The 18,752-nt window shown below is 29.5% G+C and overlaps 2 protein-coding genes across 2 annotated transcripts; one reads left to right on the top strand and one right to left on the bottom strand.

The window, feature by feature from the left end:
• Positions 1 to 216: 216 nt before the first annotated feature.
• Positions 217 to 5,709, top strand: LOC103874609. Its single transcript, XM_033273844.1, has 2 exons — positions 217 to 5,317; positions 5,412 to 5,709. The coding sequence occupies exon 1, from the start codon at positions 1,278 to 1,280 to the stop codon at positions 1,791 to 1,793; it is 516 nt and encodes a 171-aa protein (XP_033129735.1). The 5' UTR covers positions 217 to 1,277; the 3' UTR covers positions 1,794 to 5,317; positions 5,412 to 5,709.
• A 2,756-nt stretch (positions 5,710 to 8,465) lies between these two features.
• Positions 8,466 to 14,073, bottom strand: LOC103874608 (transcription factor MYB78). The gene is made up of 3 exons (XM_009153038.2): positions 10,590 to 14,073; positions 9,804 to 9,933; positions 8,466 to 9,583 (listed from the first exon to the last, which is right to left on the bottom strand). Exons 1-3 carry the CDS (start codon positions 10,762 to 10,764, stop codon positions 8,917 to 8,919), a joined length of 972 nt encoding a protein of 323 aa, XP_009151286.1. The 5' UTR covers positions 10,765 to 14,073; the 3' UTR covers positions 8,466 to 8,916.
• Positions 14,074 to 18,752: the final 4,679 nt, after the last annotated feature.

Below are 18,752 nucleotides of genomic sequence, written 5' to 3'. Positions count from 1 at the left end.
TTACTCCATGTTAAAGAGAGTGGTAAAGAAGAGTAAAAATAATTCTCAATTTTTGTAATCTAAGTGTATTTGGATGTTTTTTTTATAACCGAATGTCATGTCCCACCGAAATGGTCCAGACTAGAAATTAAAGTGACCAAAGACCAACAAGTTGGTTATTATGTGGGTCACTGTGAACGATTTTCGGTCTCCGATGTTGGGGTTCCGCATGTGAATTTTTTAGTGGTTGGAACTCGAACACGAATGACGGAACTCACAGTGGTGAGTCTTTTACCACCAGAGCTAAAAACTCTGTTATTTGAGTGTCTTTTTATTACCGTATAAAATCAAGTTATATATTAAAAGAAAAAAACAGTTTATAAACCTTGAAGATTACATCTAAAGATGCTGGAATTATGTTTTTCTATATGCCTATAGACTGCCTATATAGCTGGTTTTACAATTGCTAAAGAGTTGTTGTTATGCGTAACCGTCCGTTTAGGGCGTAGCCCAGATGGTTATAGTTCGTTCACACTTTGTAAGCTACTTAAAGCTGTTAACTTGGGCCCAAATGCCATAGGTCTTGAGTATTGACTAGTGGGAAACTCGTTTGTATTTTTATAAAGTTTAAACTTATTCTTATAATATTCTAGTGCATAATAATAAATTAAATATTGGTATAAAATGTATTGATATACTTCTAAATTATATAAATTGATTTTTAACATCACTTCGACTCCCCCAACTCCCCAAGTTTATCACTATATAAACCATCCGGGATTTAGGTTTGTGTCTTTAATAGATCCGGATTTAATTCTTATCAATTTACAAAAAAAAAGTTTATCACTATATATAGACCTTGCTACATGAATAAGAAACTAGTGAACATTAGTTGTTTAGATCTCTAAGCAGTGTATGGTTATTATTAACTCAAATTAGTTATGTGTGATTGGTGAAGGTCACCATCTTGTTATCTATTTAGTATTGTAGCTGGCTTACGTGCAATATGAGAGAAAACTACAAAACCATAAGCTAACCAAAAAAAAGAGAGCATTAGAACAAGAAAAGGATATCCTTTGGGTAATGTATATAAATAAATAAAAAGACAAAAAGAGGAGTTTCAATTTGCAAGGTAAAATACACGAGAGATCCTCTTAGAACGCATATTCCCAAACTTGCACAACATCTTAAACACATTAAAAGTACCAAAAGACAACTTCGAAAACCTCATCGCCTCATAACACATACTTTAACTCTTATCCAAACACAAACAGAGATTTGATCATATAACCAACGTTATGGTGGCAGAAGCCATGAGAATCAAGGCAGAGGTGTACCACGGAGACAAGACATGCAGAGAGATATTCGGCTCCCTTTTGTCCGAGATCGGTTTACCAAACCGGCTCCTAAGTAACCAGGAGATCGAAGAATGCGGATACGTGAAGGACACGGGTTTCGTGTGGCTAAAGCACAAGAAGAAGAACAAAGACGATAAAAAGAGACATCAAGACTCGTTTAGATTCGATAACGTCATGGTGTGTTTCGAAGATGAAGTCACTGCTTATTTCCAGCCGAACACGATCAAGAAACTCACTGGGGTTAAGGCCAAGGAGTTCGTGGTCTGGATCTCGCTCGGTGAGATTCACGTAAACCGCCCCTCTGGTTTGATTACCTTCAAGACACAGGTCGGTTTGTTGTCTAAGTCGTTGCCTCTGTCGGTTTTTGAAGACGTTCAAGGTAAACATGATGTTATGGAGAAGCCTAAACAACAGGATCAACAAAAATTCAACGATCCCAAAATCTATTTGTACTAGTAGAAAAGAAAGTAAATGTATATATGTATATGTATCTTTAATTTTTATTCATATAAATGGATAATATAAGCTCTAAGCTCGAAACGGGATCGTAGAGATTCTGTGTTTAGGTTACCCACCCATCGATGGAATCAGTATAACAGGAATGTAGACAGAATCGGATTCAAATTTTCATTTTGGCGAAAATGGATAAAGAGAAATTGAATCGCGCGAGAGTTGAACAACAAAACTATGATGGGGAAGAAGAACAGAGCATCTTCCCGCTTTGACTAATTTAGGCCCAAGGCCCATGAATGTTATCAACAAAGATGGATTGGAACTTTTATATACAAGTGTGGTTCGTGAAACACTAATGTATTAAACGAAGATATGATTAATTTTCTTTTGGTAATAAGGCCAAACCTACACTTTCAATAAGAAATAGAAGAAAGATCCCATCAGGCCATCACTTCCGTTCGAGTTCGGATTGGGTATTTCGAATTTTCGATATAGAGGTGTAGAACCAGTTCGGGTATTTCTGTACTTCAGATCGGATTCAGATATTTTTAGTTCGGATTCGATTATTTAGGATCGGGTTCGGATATTTAGATTTTGAAAAAAAAAATTAAAATTTCATTTTTCAAGTTTGTGCTTAAAAATATAACTTTCAAACTGATTTTTTTTAATAGATTAAATGATTAATATATTTGGACATAACTGTAACATCCCAAGTTGTGATATATGGAAAGACTTAAGAGAATTGATTTTACTACCTATGTCACCAAAGTTGACTTACCTTTTCCGGAGCACATCCTGAAAGAACTCCAGAGTTAAGCGTGTTTGAGCTGGAGTAGTGTAAGGATGGATGACCTATCGGGAAGTGACTCGCGATAGCATGCGAGTGAGGCCAAAGCATGGGAAAAGGTTGGGTGGTGATTGCAGGGTCAGTAAACAGTGATTTCGAGCCTTTGAAAATTAATGGACCGACCGTCAGACGGGATGGGCCCACGGGCCGAGAGAGCGGGCGTGGATGGCCCATTAGCCGTGGGCGGGTCGGGGCATTACAATAACATTTTAAAACTAAAAAGATACTAATTTTGTTATTGTTTTTAAGTTTCGGATGTAACTTTTGTTAATTCTTGAAACAAAAAACTTGATATGCATTTTAAGTGAGTAATAAATCATTTCCTCCGTAATTATATGTATTATATGCACTTAAAGTATGTGTAGTATCAATATAAATATTTTAAATAAAATGAAAGATATAAACTAAAAATATAAAGTTAGTAATACATATGTTCGGTTATCTTTTGATATCTATTCGAGTTCGGATATTATCCTTTCGGGTTTGGATATCTAATCTCTTCTAATTCGCGGATTTCGGTTCGGGTTTTTTGGATCGGGTTTGGGTATCGGATAAAATGCTTTACCCCTATCACTTATCATTGTTGTAGGTTTATTATGAACTTCCAAAAATTCCTTTCTGTGCACTAAACCTTTTGTAATATCTCCAATTAGGTCACAATGTTTATATATAAAGGAAATAATTTATTGTGTACTTATAAACATTATTTTTTTACTATACCATTAACAATTTTTTTTAATATGTATATCAGCTGAACTAACCGGTTCCGAAAGAAACACACTTAGTGCTACAAAATAGATTTACTATCACATTATCTAATCCAAATTTAGAATACCTTCCAACTAATGATAGAGAAACTGAATCGTTTGTTACCAAATTACCAAGTAAACTGTCTGCATCGAAACCCAAACTTAGACTTCCCACATGACTTTGTTTCAAGGGAAACTCAAACCCCAGAAAAAATATTCTAGCACATTTTCAAGTTTCATCTACCACTTGACCACAGTCATACGGGCACAAAAATAGTAATTTCAGTTTCAACCAATTTTAAAAGGTTACACTAACCAATATGTTCTGTTAAATATCTAGATGGTCTCCACTTAACTTGTTAATTTAACGTAACTATGTCCTAGTCAGATCCGGTCCTGAGATAGCCCAAAAATAATTGGGTTGGAAGCACAAAAAAATTGAGGACTTGATGGTTTGAAATGTTTCTAAGAGGATTGGAACTTGGTACCTTTAGCATTACCACGACAAGTTTTAACCATCTGACCTACTAGAAATATTTAAAAAATGGCCGAAAATTTATATGTTTTCTTCAGGGCCGGAAACTTATGTTTCCATGGCTTCTGCCGAGGGCTGCTACTGGTCCTACTCCTAATGTTAGTTCTATATAGTTGTAAATTCCAAACTAGTAGTGCAGTTAGATAAGTGAAATTTTAGTAAGCGACAACTAAATAGGATTAGCAGAGATACGGAGTTATAACTTAGGATTCTTCCACCCATGAATTATTTTTGCCGTCTTGCTTCTTCTTGGGCCAACTTTATAATAAAATATTATATGTAGCCCTTACGTATACTGTATATACAAAATGTATAATCGTCTAGGTATATACATTTACATACATGGAATAAACATATAAAATCACAATCATGTATACTTGTATAGTATAGATGCATGCATATAATGGCGATAAATTATTAAAGGGAGGGGAAAGTGTCGTTGAGGAGTAGGATTTTGTCGTAACTCGGTAACTTTGTCTCAATGATTTGTGTCTTTGGTCACATCAGTTTCCCTATCTTCCTCAGGCAACTTAAGTTGCTTCTTTACTTCTTCATTTTTTTTTGTCTCCCTTTTGCCATTTTCCATGCATATTTTATTTTAACTGATTGATCATATTTTCACATGCGTTTATCACGAGTATATGAAATACATTTTAATTGACATCTATGACAAAAACATTACGATAATCTTAATTAATAATCTCATGGCGCACGCGTGACTTTTCTTTGTCTGCAAGAGGACTCTCTACAAGAAGATTCATGCCAGATGATATGATGTTTTTGCACAGGTCCAAAATACTTTTAGATCTTGTCCGACATTTTCCGAAGATTTCGCTCTCTCATCAATGTTGACCATGTGTCCGACATTTTGGTGGTATCAAGTGTTTTATTTGCCATAACCTCTGACGCTTATTCAAATGAGCATGAATGATGATTTGAGACAAATATTTCTAGCAATGCACTTCAGATATATTAAGCCAAAACCTTAGTTGTTAAATGGGTCAGAAGATGATTTTAAGAAGAAAAGACTAGTAAATGAGTGTTAAAACACGATACATGATATAACTGGATATGATTATAATTTATAGGCGTAAGTTTTTCTTTTCAAATCTTTTTGTCAAACAAATGTGTGAAAACATACAATAATATAATCTTTTTTTTCCTTAAAGACAAACACGAAATGTTACATTATACATATATATTTATTTATACATGCATCTCTCTCTCTCTCTCTATATATATATATATATATAGCTACGTCCGTGTGTGTAATTGACCATATCTCTTTATAAAATGTATAATTCATGCAAAACACTCTCTATCTTTCTCACTCAAGTTATGGGTGTATTTGAAAGCTTTTCACGGATTGAAGAAGCATCAAAATGTCATGATCAAGGTATACACACACACACACACACACACGATTAGTTAGTTAGTTAGTTATGTCTATCAATCTATCATTGACTTATGTAGTGGCATAATTTTTATAGGACAAAAAGGCTATTTCAAGAAGAAGAAGAAGGTGATTGTAACTTGTTCTTCTTCATGATGAAATCAACGACTCTATCTTATCCTGAGCTTCTTCTTTTTTTTTCTTATTAAGTATACTTCTACTGTTTTTTCTTGACCTTGTAAGACCTTTTCTCTACCCTTTTCTGTCTTCTTATTATTTCCATCTTCTTGGTTTCTCTGTTATGTCCAGTTTCTACATTAGTTGATGTATCTGCTAAATCGATGAAGATTTTGTAGTAAACTCATAGGGTTCGTATTTTCTCTCCTTTATTTGTCCCTCTTGAGCTTCCTAAACTTCTCCACTAATCTCTTTTACTTTGTATTGTTTTAATTAAGAGATCTAGGAGTTTTTTATAAACACGTTCTAATGCAAAAAAATCACAATTGTAACATTAGTTCGATATTAAATTTGTTAATCCTTTTCATTTCACATATGTATTTGGGTTGTTTGTGGAGTTTTTGGTTCAAATTCAGATAGTGTGATCGCAATTACATAAGCGATTAACAGTTTTACTGCATACATGGAAACAATCTGAATTAAATAGCTTGGCTAGCGTAATATGCATGAGTAGTGTGGAGATGAGCTAAAAATGTAAAGAAAAAGTGAAAAACAGTCCGAGATACAAAAAGTGTGGAAGGAAGGTCTAGCGAAACCATCCGTTGAATAAAACACCAAAATAACCATATGTACCATTTCAGGTCAAATTTATATAATTTAATTGGGTTTTATCTGTTCTGTTTTTCTTTTCGGGGAGGGAGGGGGAGGAGATTTTCCATTTCTCGGTTATATAACAACTAAAACATATAAATTTGTTGTAATTCAACAAAAAATTTACTGTATGAATTTTATATAAGTGAAATACCCTAAATTGAAATTTATATTACTTTTCATATTTTGGGTACCCTTATATTTTTCATCCTAAACATCTACAAAATTAACTACGATTGGAATCGCATTAGACAAAATCAAACTACGTCTCCTTACTTCTCGACGGGTTATTATATCATTTAGTCAAGAATAACCATATGATTATACAAACGGCAATATAATGTTTTATTAACTATTGGGTAGCTAATAGTATATATTTAGATATACTATACAGTCTATACTTTATAAAAGAGTTTCAGATAGGAAGACGACATCGGCTGGATGACGTGTTACAGTGTGAGGAAGGTATTTTCTGGATAGTGGTGGGATCATCCGTACAATAATGGTGTTCCATTAAAAATTCAGATTAAAAAAGGAGGAAAACTCACTATTTACTGGGGCTCTTCAATCCAAATATCAGTTCGATTTTTTTGGTTTTTCGGTATTTTAGTTTATAAAAAATAGCTACCATATTTAAACCATATTTAATTTAGTTTTGTTTGGTTTATATATCGTCGTTTATTTATTTATTCAGTTTTATACCAAAAACCATTAATATATCTATGTTTTATAATATTTTATGAATTTTTTTACTATATATCGGTTTTAATATAACATGAAATTTTTTTGGTTTTTAAATAAACTATTCTTATTTTTACTATTTAAAATAATTAGTAAACATATTAAGTGAATAGTAATAGTTTTTATAGAACAAAAATAAAAATATAGTAATCTATAATATTTTAAAATAACTAAATATTAGCACACATATTTGTCAACAAAAAAATAAAAATTATGTTTTATTTAATTTGATAAAAATGAAAAAAATAACTTTTAACTTAAAACAAAATATTAAATAACTAAAATCAACATTTTAAGTATGAAGATCATATCAATAAAATAAATTATGTATATATAATTAATTGTATTATATAATTTACATATAATTATACTACTATATTTTAGTTGATCAGGTTTATTCGGTTTAATCGGTTTATATACCAAACCATATCTATATACTGCAGTTTCTTAAAATAATATCCATTCAGTTTTATCAAATCCAAAGCATTTTCTCTATTTCGGTTCGGTTCAATTTTAATTGGTTCAGTTTTAGCGGACTGAACACTCCAACTATTCACCAAGGTACTCATTAATAATCGTTTGCACGCGTTAATGGTGGAATTTTCATCACTAACCAAATATTGTAATGAATAACTAAGTTAATAATTATTACATTCTCCCAAGGATAATAAGAGCACCTCCATTAGTGAACTTATGGGGGGTTCACACACATTCTAAAAAAAAAAATATTAAAATAAGGAATAGTAATGAACATGTCTCTCTCCATGATGGCACCTTAAAACTAAGACTTTCACCACTAAGACATTGCCACATGGAGATACGATGATAAAAACAAAAAGCAAAATTTGGATTGTCTACTTTTGAACCCTAAGACCATCATTATCGGCGTCCTCAATGACGTATCTTAACAATAATAACCCAAAATTTAAATCAAAAATAGGAGAAAAGAAAAGAAACGTATGTTAATTAAGAAGTTTTTGAGCATGTCCTTAGGGACACGTGGCAATAGGAAGACCGAAATCGAGTACCAATCGTCCATCACCGAATTCGATAATGGCGAAATTTTCAATCCCCCATTCTCCGACGATGCCGATTCCTCCTCCTCTGCATCATCATCGACGATCCGTCTCGGCCATGGAAACCAGGAGCACGACATCATCAAAGCGTGTTTCCTCTCCGGATTAGGTGCCGAGATCACCGGCGACACGACGGTGGCGAGCATGCGTAAGAACTCTATGGAAGGGATCGCGACGAGAGCCAGGTATGTAGCATTCCGGATCTTCACGGATGCCGTGGCGAGGAAGAACGTCGGAGATCCGAACGTATCATCTTAAATATCTCCACTTTGTTGAATGGTCCTACCAATAATCTTAATTTTAGCTATTGTCCTTAACTATGTATCTTAACTTAACAATATTAATAAACTAAGGTAAGGACACAAAAACTGGTCCTTCCAATGTGGATGCTCTAAGCCTTTCACACATCTAGGCCCCCTTTTCCCATATACAGGTCCCATGGACATCAAGACATGCTTCCTAAAAGCATCATCAATTAGATATTTGGATTATCCATTTTTCTCATGTATCATGCCAAATTCATTATAATATACTCCATAATTTTTGTTTGCCTCTGTGACATATACTGAGTTAGTTAAGTTGTATGAAACATGGTGGAACCAATTATGCATGGTTTGATTCCTTGGGAAAACATATATAATGAAATGAGCTTTGTCATGCTTCCATGAAGGAAATCCGCAAATACTTTATAGTTTCAGAAAACCTTTCAAGTAAATGCACAAAAGATAAAAGGAGACTTAGTTAGTACTTTGATTCCATTTTTTTTTTAATTATCAGCATAATTATAATGAAGTATCAAAATCCCAAAAAAACACGAACCAATCAAAATCACTTCAAAAATATATAGGAAACCCTCCTTTTTCAAATATAAGTTTTTTCCTTTAATACCAATTCCTTTCACACACTAGTTAATCCACTTCACTATTCTTTTTCTTTATAGATAATTATTTTGTCTATTCAGAAGCTTCCATTGTTGAGGAGCTGCTGTTGTTGTTGCTGTAAAAGCCAAAAGTCTTCATCACTTCCAATGTTCCAGAAACTGTCCGAATAAGAAGGTATCATTCCATTAATATTTTCAAACAAATTAGGATAACTCTGCTCCTGCATCGCCCCTAAACCTCCGTTTAATAATCCACTTTTATCATCCAGGTAGTTTTGCGATGGCAACATGATTTGTGGACCCACCAAACTCTGAACCGGATCAAAACTAGTTTCAATCTGTCCCACTTCACTGCCTATGTTATACTCCGTCAAACCGGACGCCGGAGACACTGTAACGCTGGAAGTTCCCGACGTGACGTAACCATTAGGGTTGCTCGTTAAACCCAAATGGTCTATGTTGGTATTGTTGTTGTTGGCTCCTCCGTCGTATGACGTGATCAAGAACTGATCTGTGGTTGTGGTGACGCAAGACTTGGCAGCAGAACCAGTAGTGGATGAAGCGGAGGCGGCTTGGATCCGCTCTACGAGACGAGGCATCCAAAGATACCTCATGGTGTCTTTAAACTGTTGACTATTCACGTCGCATCTAAGCTGTTTTGCATGCTTTTGCACGCGTGTTCTCCAGTAGTTTTTAATCTCGTTATCTGTTCTTCCCGGTAAATATTGTGCAATCTTAGACCATCTGAAATCACAAGAAAAAATATTGTATTAGTGACTAAAGTTGTGAGGAAATTCTTGTTTAGTAGAAAATAACCAATCTTCCAATCCTTGTAAGCAGAAAATAAAATGAACTGATGACAAAAGACGCGACGTGGTCTTACTATATATATGATAATCAATCTTTGTGACCGAATTCTTGTAAATACAATTGATCTAGGACTTGTTTTACATTAGAAAAGTACCTATTGCCCCAACGGGAGTGAAGTTCAAGAATTAAGAGTTGTTCTTCAAGGGTTATGTTTCCACGGCGGACGTCTGGCCGGAGATAGTTCAACCACCGTAATCTACAGCTTTTTCCGGTTCTTTTGAGACCTGTTTAAAATCGGAAGATACTATTGCTTAGGCATATTCATCATTTTTCATACGCAAGAATCTCATCATAATGATCATATTTTGTAAGTTTTCGAATAATATGGACCGTTGCTATGATGCAAATTGTAAAAAGGGTATTTTCTCCAGCAAACTTTCTGTCATTGCGTTAGTGCTCTTCCCCTATAGATGTTAATCATTTATTAGCATTAGTTTTTTTTTTAATACGCGAATATAGTTAATTTATCCAAAAACCTAGAGTTTGGTTAAATTATTGAATCCATACTGAGATTCGAAAATACTTATAACTGATTCCCCATTACTCATTAGGCACTTTTCATTTGTGCACACAACGTAAACCTCTTTCTTTCTTTTTTTGGAACTCCAAGTCTCCAACGTAAACCTCATTTACTTGAAATTTCGAAGCAATTGATTTATTTATCAGCACAAAAATGGAGTAGCGAATTGGTTCAAAAACACACATGGAGATCGAGATATAACAAGAAAATAACAAACGTAACAATAAATTTAATAAGCTTATGCAACTTGTGATAGTTTAGCTTTTTATTAATTTTTAATTAGGAACACATTCATACACGCGGATGAATATGTTAATCTGAATGTTTATACGTGTAATAGTAGATGGTAGTGTATCATACCGGCGCAACGAGCTAGAGAGTTCCATCGGCCTTCTCCAAGAGTGGAAATGTAATTGCTGAGCTTGAAATCTTCCTCAACCGTCCATGGACCTCTCCTTAGGTCCATTTCGTCATCCACGTTGTTCTCGAAGTCCCCCATGTTCTTGTTGATCTCTAAGCTTCTTTTGCCGTCCATATTGAAACAGAGAGACCCACAAAGAGAAATTCAGAGAAGAGATCGAGACTTTGTACCTTTTCTCTGTTTGTCTTAACTGAGAGAGAAACACTTTTTGTTGGAGTTATGTGTAGAGAGAGAAGGGGTGTATCCACAGGGAAAGATGCAGAAGTTGATTGGTTTTTATAGATGAATAAAAAAATAATAATATCTTTTAAAGAAAAGCTTGCTTCTTTAAACTATTTGCAACATGTGGAAAGAAGGCATAAGCGGCCGCAATATAAGAATTTTGTTTCCAATAATATTATTATAAAACAAGAATTTCATAATATGATCCCAATTATTCAAGTACACACGTTAATATTATTGTTTTTTCAACTTCTATACAAAATACATGAGCAAAAATATTTTTCCCATTTTAGTTGATCAAGCTGTGTTTTTAAGAGTGCATTAAACCATAAATCAAGAAATGTTGATGATCTTATTGAACCGCGTTGCTAGGGAGTGTTCATCATCAGGATCTTTGTAGATTAGAGATCAGATACCACATGATTATAGTTTGATAGACTTAGCAAGTAATTTATACTTGGAGTTACAAATTCGTCAACATTAAACTATATATGCTGCTAAATAATTCGTTCCCAAACAGGTTATATGATGCTCCTTGTTTTAGATTTATGTTTTGTTCTCATGCTTTTGGTAGCTAATTTTTAGATAGCACATACATGTAGAATCTTCTAAAACGCTTATTTCACATGTTATCGTTGTTAGAAACCTAGAATATACATTGGAAATAAGAAGATACCTAAAAACAATGTATTTGGGACACTGAAATATTTATTTTGTTTATGCTTGTTTTGAGTTGCATCTAACATTAAAATAATTTTTAGAAATTGGAAGCTAATACAAGTATGATATCAGATTCCAAGGCTATTCAAGTGGAGAATGTTTTGGATTCAAAAGTAAAATTCATTTCGGAATGAGTCAGAAACAAAAATGATTATGATATATAAAAGAATTATTAAAAAAATACTCTGAATACTATATATGAAGATATAGACAATCTACTACATATTACCAGCTAATGTTGAGATAAACACCCGATAAATTTCAATGTAATTTTTGTGTTAGTTAAATAGACAGAACCAGTCCTTGATGGAACTTGAAGAATCTTGTGCTTCCTGCCGCCAGAGAACATCTTATTTAACGGTGTTAAAAAAATTTAACAGAAAGTTCTTAATAGCATTAGCAGTTTGGGTATTTTGTATGTCACAAAGGTTTAGCCTTAAGGGTTTGATTCCCTTTGAAAAAGTAGGCCACATCCTTTTATTTTTGTTTCTAGCCATATATTTACTAGGACGTGCTCGGTAGATAGATAACAGTACTCTAGTTCGTGAGAAGAAAACACTCTAGGAAAAAAAAGAAACAATAACATAATAAACCTTAATTATAACAAGTATATATGTTAACCATCTAACAAAATTAAATGATGGCAACTCCAATCAGGGAGACTAGAAAATGTAGTTTTATGATGTTGATCTTTAGATTTCGTCACCGAAGATCTTGATCATAATCGAAATCAGACAACATTTTTTGAATAACAAACTACGTAAAGAGTTTTGCACACAAAAAAAAACTATGTAAAATAGTAGTAAAATATCTAAGTTTGACTCGGTCTCTCTTTTTTTCAATCACCCAACGCGTTATCCTAATGAACAAATGTTAAGAATGCCGTAAATTGAACATTAGTTAGAGGATCGTGGTATGGATTGAAAAATGTCCTTCAGATTTATTAGTGTACTTAAGTAGCACTTACTTCGGCACTAGAGCTTTAAATTAAAGGTTCACACTTGACTTCCCTGCGTGTGCCTCGCATGTTGAATAAGTTGAATAACTTGTATTTTATACGATTTAACCCTTATAGTTTTAATTTATTTTTTCCAGTTTTAACTAAGTTACCAATAATATAAGAGAAACTGTTTGAAATATACTAAATTAAATTTCATATTCCAAAAACACATTTAATCAAAAATATCATAACATTTGGATTTAAAGTTTAATGATCATTTTTTAAGATTTAGTATTTAAGAGTGGATTAAATTTATAAACTTCTATAAATAATTCTATAACATTTATGAATGATTTAAAACCATTAATTTTGTCTTTTTCATAATAAATTTAATGCTACGTGAAAAGGATTATCATTTAAAACTAAATTAAAAAGTGGTATCAAATTTAAGATAAAGTTAGAATTCCTATCTAATATAATGAGTATATCATTTTCACGAGTTTTTTTTTTATGTTTTACTTACGTTTTGTACTTCTACTATTTTCCATCCTCATAAAAATCTTAATTCGTCCACATTTTTTTTTTGTGTAGCCCACATTTATGCAGATGTGCATTTAAATATTTTAGGACAATATTTATTTGGTAAAATACTAAAATATTTTAGGACAATATTTTCTTGGGCAAATCTCCAAAATAACACTTTTCTAAGTTTATATCACAAAAATAGCACTCAAAAACTAAAATGACCAAAATAGCATTTTATCTTTTGAAAAATTTAAATTTTTTTATTTTTCAAAATTTGAAATCTTATCCCCAAAACTTCACTTCTCAACTCTAAACCCTAAAACCTAAACTCTAAACCCTAAACCCTAAACTCTAAATCCTAAACCTCACCCCTTGAGTGCTATTTTTGTGACTTTTGGCCTTGAGTGCTAGTTTGGGAACAAAAACTTGATTTAGTGCTATTTTGGTCTTTTTCTCTATTTTTTTTTGGTAAAATACTTTTAGGACAATAATAACGTTTTAAGTAATATTTTTCTGAAACTAACCACATTACAAAATATTAAATCATCATTGCAGTATACATCTTTGAGATAAAGGTAAAAAAGATTCAGTAACCAACAATAGATTATGATGGCAGAGTTTTGGCTTTTGGGTAGCTGCAACCGGTATTGTCGGAGATAAGATGTTAACTAATATACGTAACCGCAATTATCACATCAGTAGTGGTTAACACTTTAACAAAAAATATTAATGTTACTTTATAAGATAACCATGAAATATTACCAAAAAAAGAAAAACACCATAAGTGACATAAGTAAGAAGATGACTACACTAGGTGAATGGTAATTCAAGAAAATTTCTTTCTATCACATTTCATTCTCTTCCTTGCACATGTTATTAAATATATAATCTCTACTAATAAAAGGGAGCTTTTGAGGCTCCATAGGGCGTCCACATCAGCGGAAAAAAATTTTCTCGAAAGATGACACGTGGCATAAAATATAGTTTTACATTTTAATATTAATTATTTTCGTAATAAAAGGGAGCTTTTGAGGCTCCATAGGGCGTCCACATCAGCGGAAAAAATTTTTCTCGAAAGATGACACGTGGCATAAAATATAGTTTTACATTTTAATATTAATTATTTTCGAAAATTGTAAAAAATATGTAAACATACAGCATTAAAAAATGGAAAAACTACATTAAACATATGTAAGATTACTATTTTTCACTTAAAAAAAAGACGGTTTATCTCCATAATGTAACATTACCGTTTTATAAAAAAAAAACAAAAAACATTATATATAATTTCGAAAATAATAAATATATGTAAAACATACAACATAAAAATGGAAATACTACATTAAACATAAATATGTTTGACCATTTGTCCAAGTTCTTCTATTAAACATTGCCGTTTTACATTAAAAATAGAAAAATACGTAAAGATTTAAACATCTATCTTAAAATATAAAATATAGACATTAACTAAATATAAAGTATAAAAAGAGAAATACTCAATATATAAAAAAATAATAATAAGTAAATATTATAAATATATAAATATACGAATTATATATACAATAATAAGTAAATGCACAATTTTTTTAAAATGGAAAGAGTATATTAAATATTAAACATCTATCTTAAAATGTAAAATATAGATATTAAGTAAATAGAAAATATAAGAAAAAGAAATACACAACTTAAAAACAATGGAAAAAGTATATTAAGATTTAAACATCTATCTTAAAATGTAAAATATAGATATTACGCAAATAGAAAGTATAAGAAAAGGAAATACACAATTTAAAAAAATGGAAAATGTACATTAGTATTTAAACATCTATCTTAAAATGTAAATCAAACTTAAAATATAAAATTATTAGTAAATAGAAAGTATAAGAAATAAAAATACACAATATAAAGAAAAATAAACTCTACTAATAAAAGGGAGCTTTTGAGGCTCCATAGGGCGTCCACATCAGCGGAAAACATTTCTTCCGAAAGATGACATGTGGCATAAAATATAGTTTTACATTTTAATATTAATTATTTTCGAAAATTGTAAAAAATATGTAAACATACAGCATTAAAAAATGGAAAAACTACATTAAACATATGTAAGATTACTATTTTTCACTTAAAAAAAAGACGGCTTATCTCCATAATGTAACATTACCGTTTTATAAAAAAAAAAAAAAAACATTATATATAATTTCGAAAATAATAAATATCTGTAAAACATACAACATAAAAATGGAAATACTACATTAAACATAAATATGTTTGACTATTTGTCCAAGTTCTTCTATTAAACATTGCCGTTTTACATTAAAAATAGAAAAATACGTAAAGATTTAAACATCTATCTTAAAATATAAAATATAGACATTAACTAAATATAAAGTATAAAAGAGAGAAATACTCAATATATAAAAAAATAAATAATAAGTAAATATTATAAATATATAAATATACGAATTATATATACAATAATAAGTAAATGCACAATTTTTTAAAAATGGAAATAATATATTAAATATTAAACATCTATCTTAAAATGTAAAATATAGATATTAAGTAAATAGAAAATATAAGAAAAAGAAATACACAACTTAAAAACAATGGAAAAGGTATATTAAGATTTAAACATCTATCTTAAAATGTAAAATATAGATATTACGCAAATAGAAAGTATAAGAAAAGGAAATACACAATTTAAAAAAATGGAAAAAGTACATTAGTATTTAAACATCTATCTTAAAATGTAAATCAATCTTAAAATATAAAATTATTAGTAAATAGAAAGTATAAGAAATAAAAATACACAATATAAAGAAAAATAAATAATAAGTAAATATAAAATATAATCTCGAAAGATGACACATGGCATTAAAATATAGTTTTACATTTTAATATTACTTATTTTCGAAAATTATAAAAAATATGTAAACATACAGCATAAAAAAAATGTAAAAACTACATTAAACATATGTAAGATTACTATTTTTCACTTAAAAAAAAGACGGCTTATCTCCATAATGTAACATTACCGTTTTATAAAAAAAAACAAAAAACATTATATATAATTTTGAAAATAATAAATATATGTAAAACATACAACATAAAAATGGAAATACTACATTAAACATATGTAAGATTACCATTTTACATTTTTATTTTAAGAAAATAATATGTAAACATACAACATAAAAAATGAAAAAACTACATTAAACATATGTAAGATTACCATTTTTCACTAAAAAAAAAACGGCTTATCTCCATAATGTAACATTACTATTTTGTAAAAAAAAATTATATATAATTTCGAAAATAATAAATAATATGTAAACATACAACATAAAAAATGGAAATACTGCATTAAACATATGTAAAATTACCATTTTACATATGTAAAATTACCATTTTACATTTAAAAATAACAATAATATGTAAACATACAACATAAAAAAATGGAAAAACTACATTAAACATATGTAAGATTACCATTGTTCACTAAAAAAACGGGTTATCTTCATAATGTAACATTACCTTTTTATTAAAAAAAGAAAAAAAAACATAAATATAACTATTTGACTATTTGTCCAAGTTCTTCTATTAAACATTGCCGTTTTACATTAAAAATGGAAAAATACGTAAAGATTTAAACATCTATCTTAAAATATAAAATATAGACATTAACTAAATATAAAGTATAAGAAAGAGAAATACTCAATATATAGAAAAATAAATAATAAGTAAATATTATAAATATATAAATATACGAATTATATATACAATAATAAGTAAATGCACAATTTTTAAAAAATGGAAAGAGTACATTAAATATTAAACATCTATCTTAAAATGTAAAATATAAATATTAAGTAAATAGAAAGTATAAGAAAAGGAAATACACAATTTAAAAAAATGGAAAAAATACATTAGTATTTAAACATCTATCTTAAAATGTAAATCAATCTTGAAATATAAAATTATTAGTAAATAGAAAGTATAAGAAATAGAAATACACAATATAAAGAAAAATAAATAATAAGTAAATATATAATATAAGTGAATACCAAATTTTAAAAAATGGGAAATTACATTAAGAGTTAAAAATATATATTAAAATTTAAAATATAGATATTACGTAAATAGAAAGTATAACAAATGGAAATATACAATTTAAAAAATGGAAAACATACATAAGATTTAAACATCTATCTTAAAATGTAAAATAGAGATATTAAGTAAATTAAAAGTACAAGAAATGGAAATACATATACATGAAAATAAATAATAAGTAAATAATGTAAATATATAATATATGAATTATATATGTAATAATAAGTAAATACACAATTTTTTAAAAAGTGGAAAAAGTTCATCAAGCATTAAACATCTATCTTAAAATGTAAAATATATAATATAAGTAAATACACAATTTAAAAAATGGAAAAAGTACATTAATATTTAAATATCTATTTAAAAATATAAAATATTGATATTACGTAAATAAAAATATAAGAAATGGAAATAAACATTTTAAAAAATGGAAAAAGTACATTAAGATTTAAGCATCTATCTTAAAATGTACTTCTATCTTAAAATGGTAGTAAATTATATAAAAATGGAAATACCACATTAAACAAAAAAATTTTTTATAGTTTTACATCAAGAAAGTCCCTATAAAACTCATTATTCCATCCACATCAACCTCACACAATTAAGGAAAATTTCAAAGCATTCGAGCAAAAAAAAGGTTTCACTATCAACTATTGCCGTCCCAGAAACCTTTAATGACCTTGAATGAGATTTTTTTATAACAACAAACTTTTTGTTAGGTGGATTCATTGTTGGGAAACCCGCAACTTCCAAAACCAAACTTATTCATGGGAATTGAATTGCTTTTCATAGACTCAAAGGTATTCTTACAAATTTAAATTAATCTAATGTATAATTTTATTGTTAATATTCATACTAACTCTTTCATGATCAAACCATTTCAGTTAATAACCATTCAAGCATTTATCCCGAAACACTTCCTTCCTCGCCGAATCAGGTATTGGTTCATGTTGGTTTAGTATTGTTTTTGGTTTACTAACCGGTTTAGGATGGTCCTATTGTAAATATAATTTAAGTTGGTTTAGCATATATTATGTTTAAAATAACTTAAATTAAATAATAATAATATTATGCTTAAAATATAATTTTAGAGAGTTTTCAAATATAGTTTACAGAACATTATAGGTGATGAATTTAATTTATTAAATTCGTTTATTACTTAAAACTAAGTTTTTTAAAAAACATACTGAGTTATAAATATCAATGATGGATTGGTGAGTATAACATGAAGATAAAAATATAAATATCTGATTTTCAAGGTAAGAAATTCAGCTTTTATTCATATACTCAATATATAATATCTTAAATTATGTTTTAAAAAATACACATAATTTATATATATATTAATCTTCCAAACTTAAACTATTATATTATATATGAATAATGTTTTTAAATAAAAATAATTTCTGATTTAAAATAAAAATAAAAACAACAAATGTTTATTTTCAAATAATGGATGTAATTTACATTATACTATCATTTAACAAGTATTAGATACGTTTTGATATATCATTATTTTCTATTTCCAGAAAACAATAAATTGTTAAACATCAATATCATCTAGGTTAAGTATACGAACAACAAA

Source organism: Brassica rapa, chromosome A06 (genome assembly GCF_000309985.2).
Source record: "Brassica rapa cultivar Chiifu-401-42 chromosome A06, CAAS_Brap_v3.01, whole genome shotgun sequence".
NCBI lineage: Eukaryota > Viridiplantae > Streptophyta > Magnoliopsida > Brassicales > Brassicaceae > Brassica > Brassica rapa.
Note: the sequence above shows the minus strand (reverse complement) of the source record. Positions and strands in the feature narration are given on the sequence as shown.

Bases quoted from the DNA above. Each gene is read 5' to 3' on its own strand.
- LOC103874609 (XM_033273844.1), top strand. From the start codon at position 1,278: ATGGTGGCAGAAGCCATGAGAATCAAGGCAGAGGTGTACCACGGAGAC.
- LOC103874608 (XM_009153038.2), bottom strand. From the start codon at position 10,764: ATGGACGGCAAAAGAAGCTTAGAGATCAACAAGAACATGGGGGACTTC. The intron at 9,934-10,589 runs GTATGATACACT...GATTTTAAACAG, and splicing joins CTCTCTAGCTCGTTGCGCCG to GTCTCAAAAGAACCGGAAAA. The intron at 9,584-9,803 runs GTACTTTTCTAA...TTGTGATTTCAG, and splicing joins CACTCCCGTTGGGGCAATAG to ATGGTCTAAGATTGCACAAT.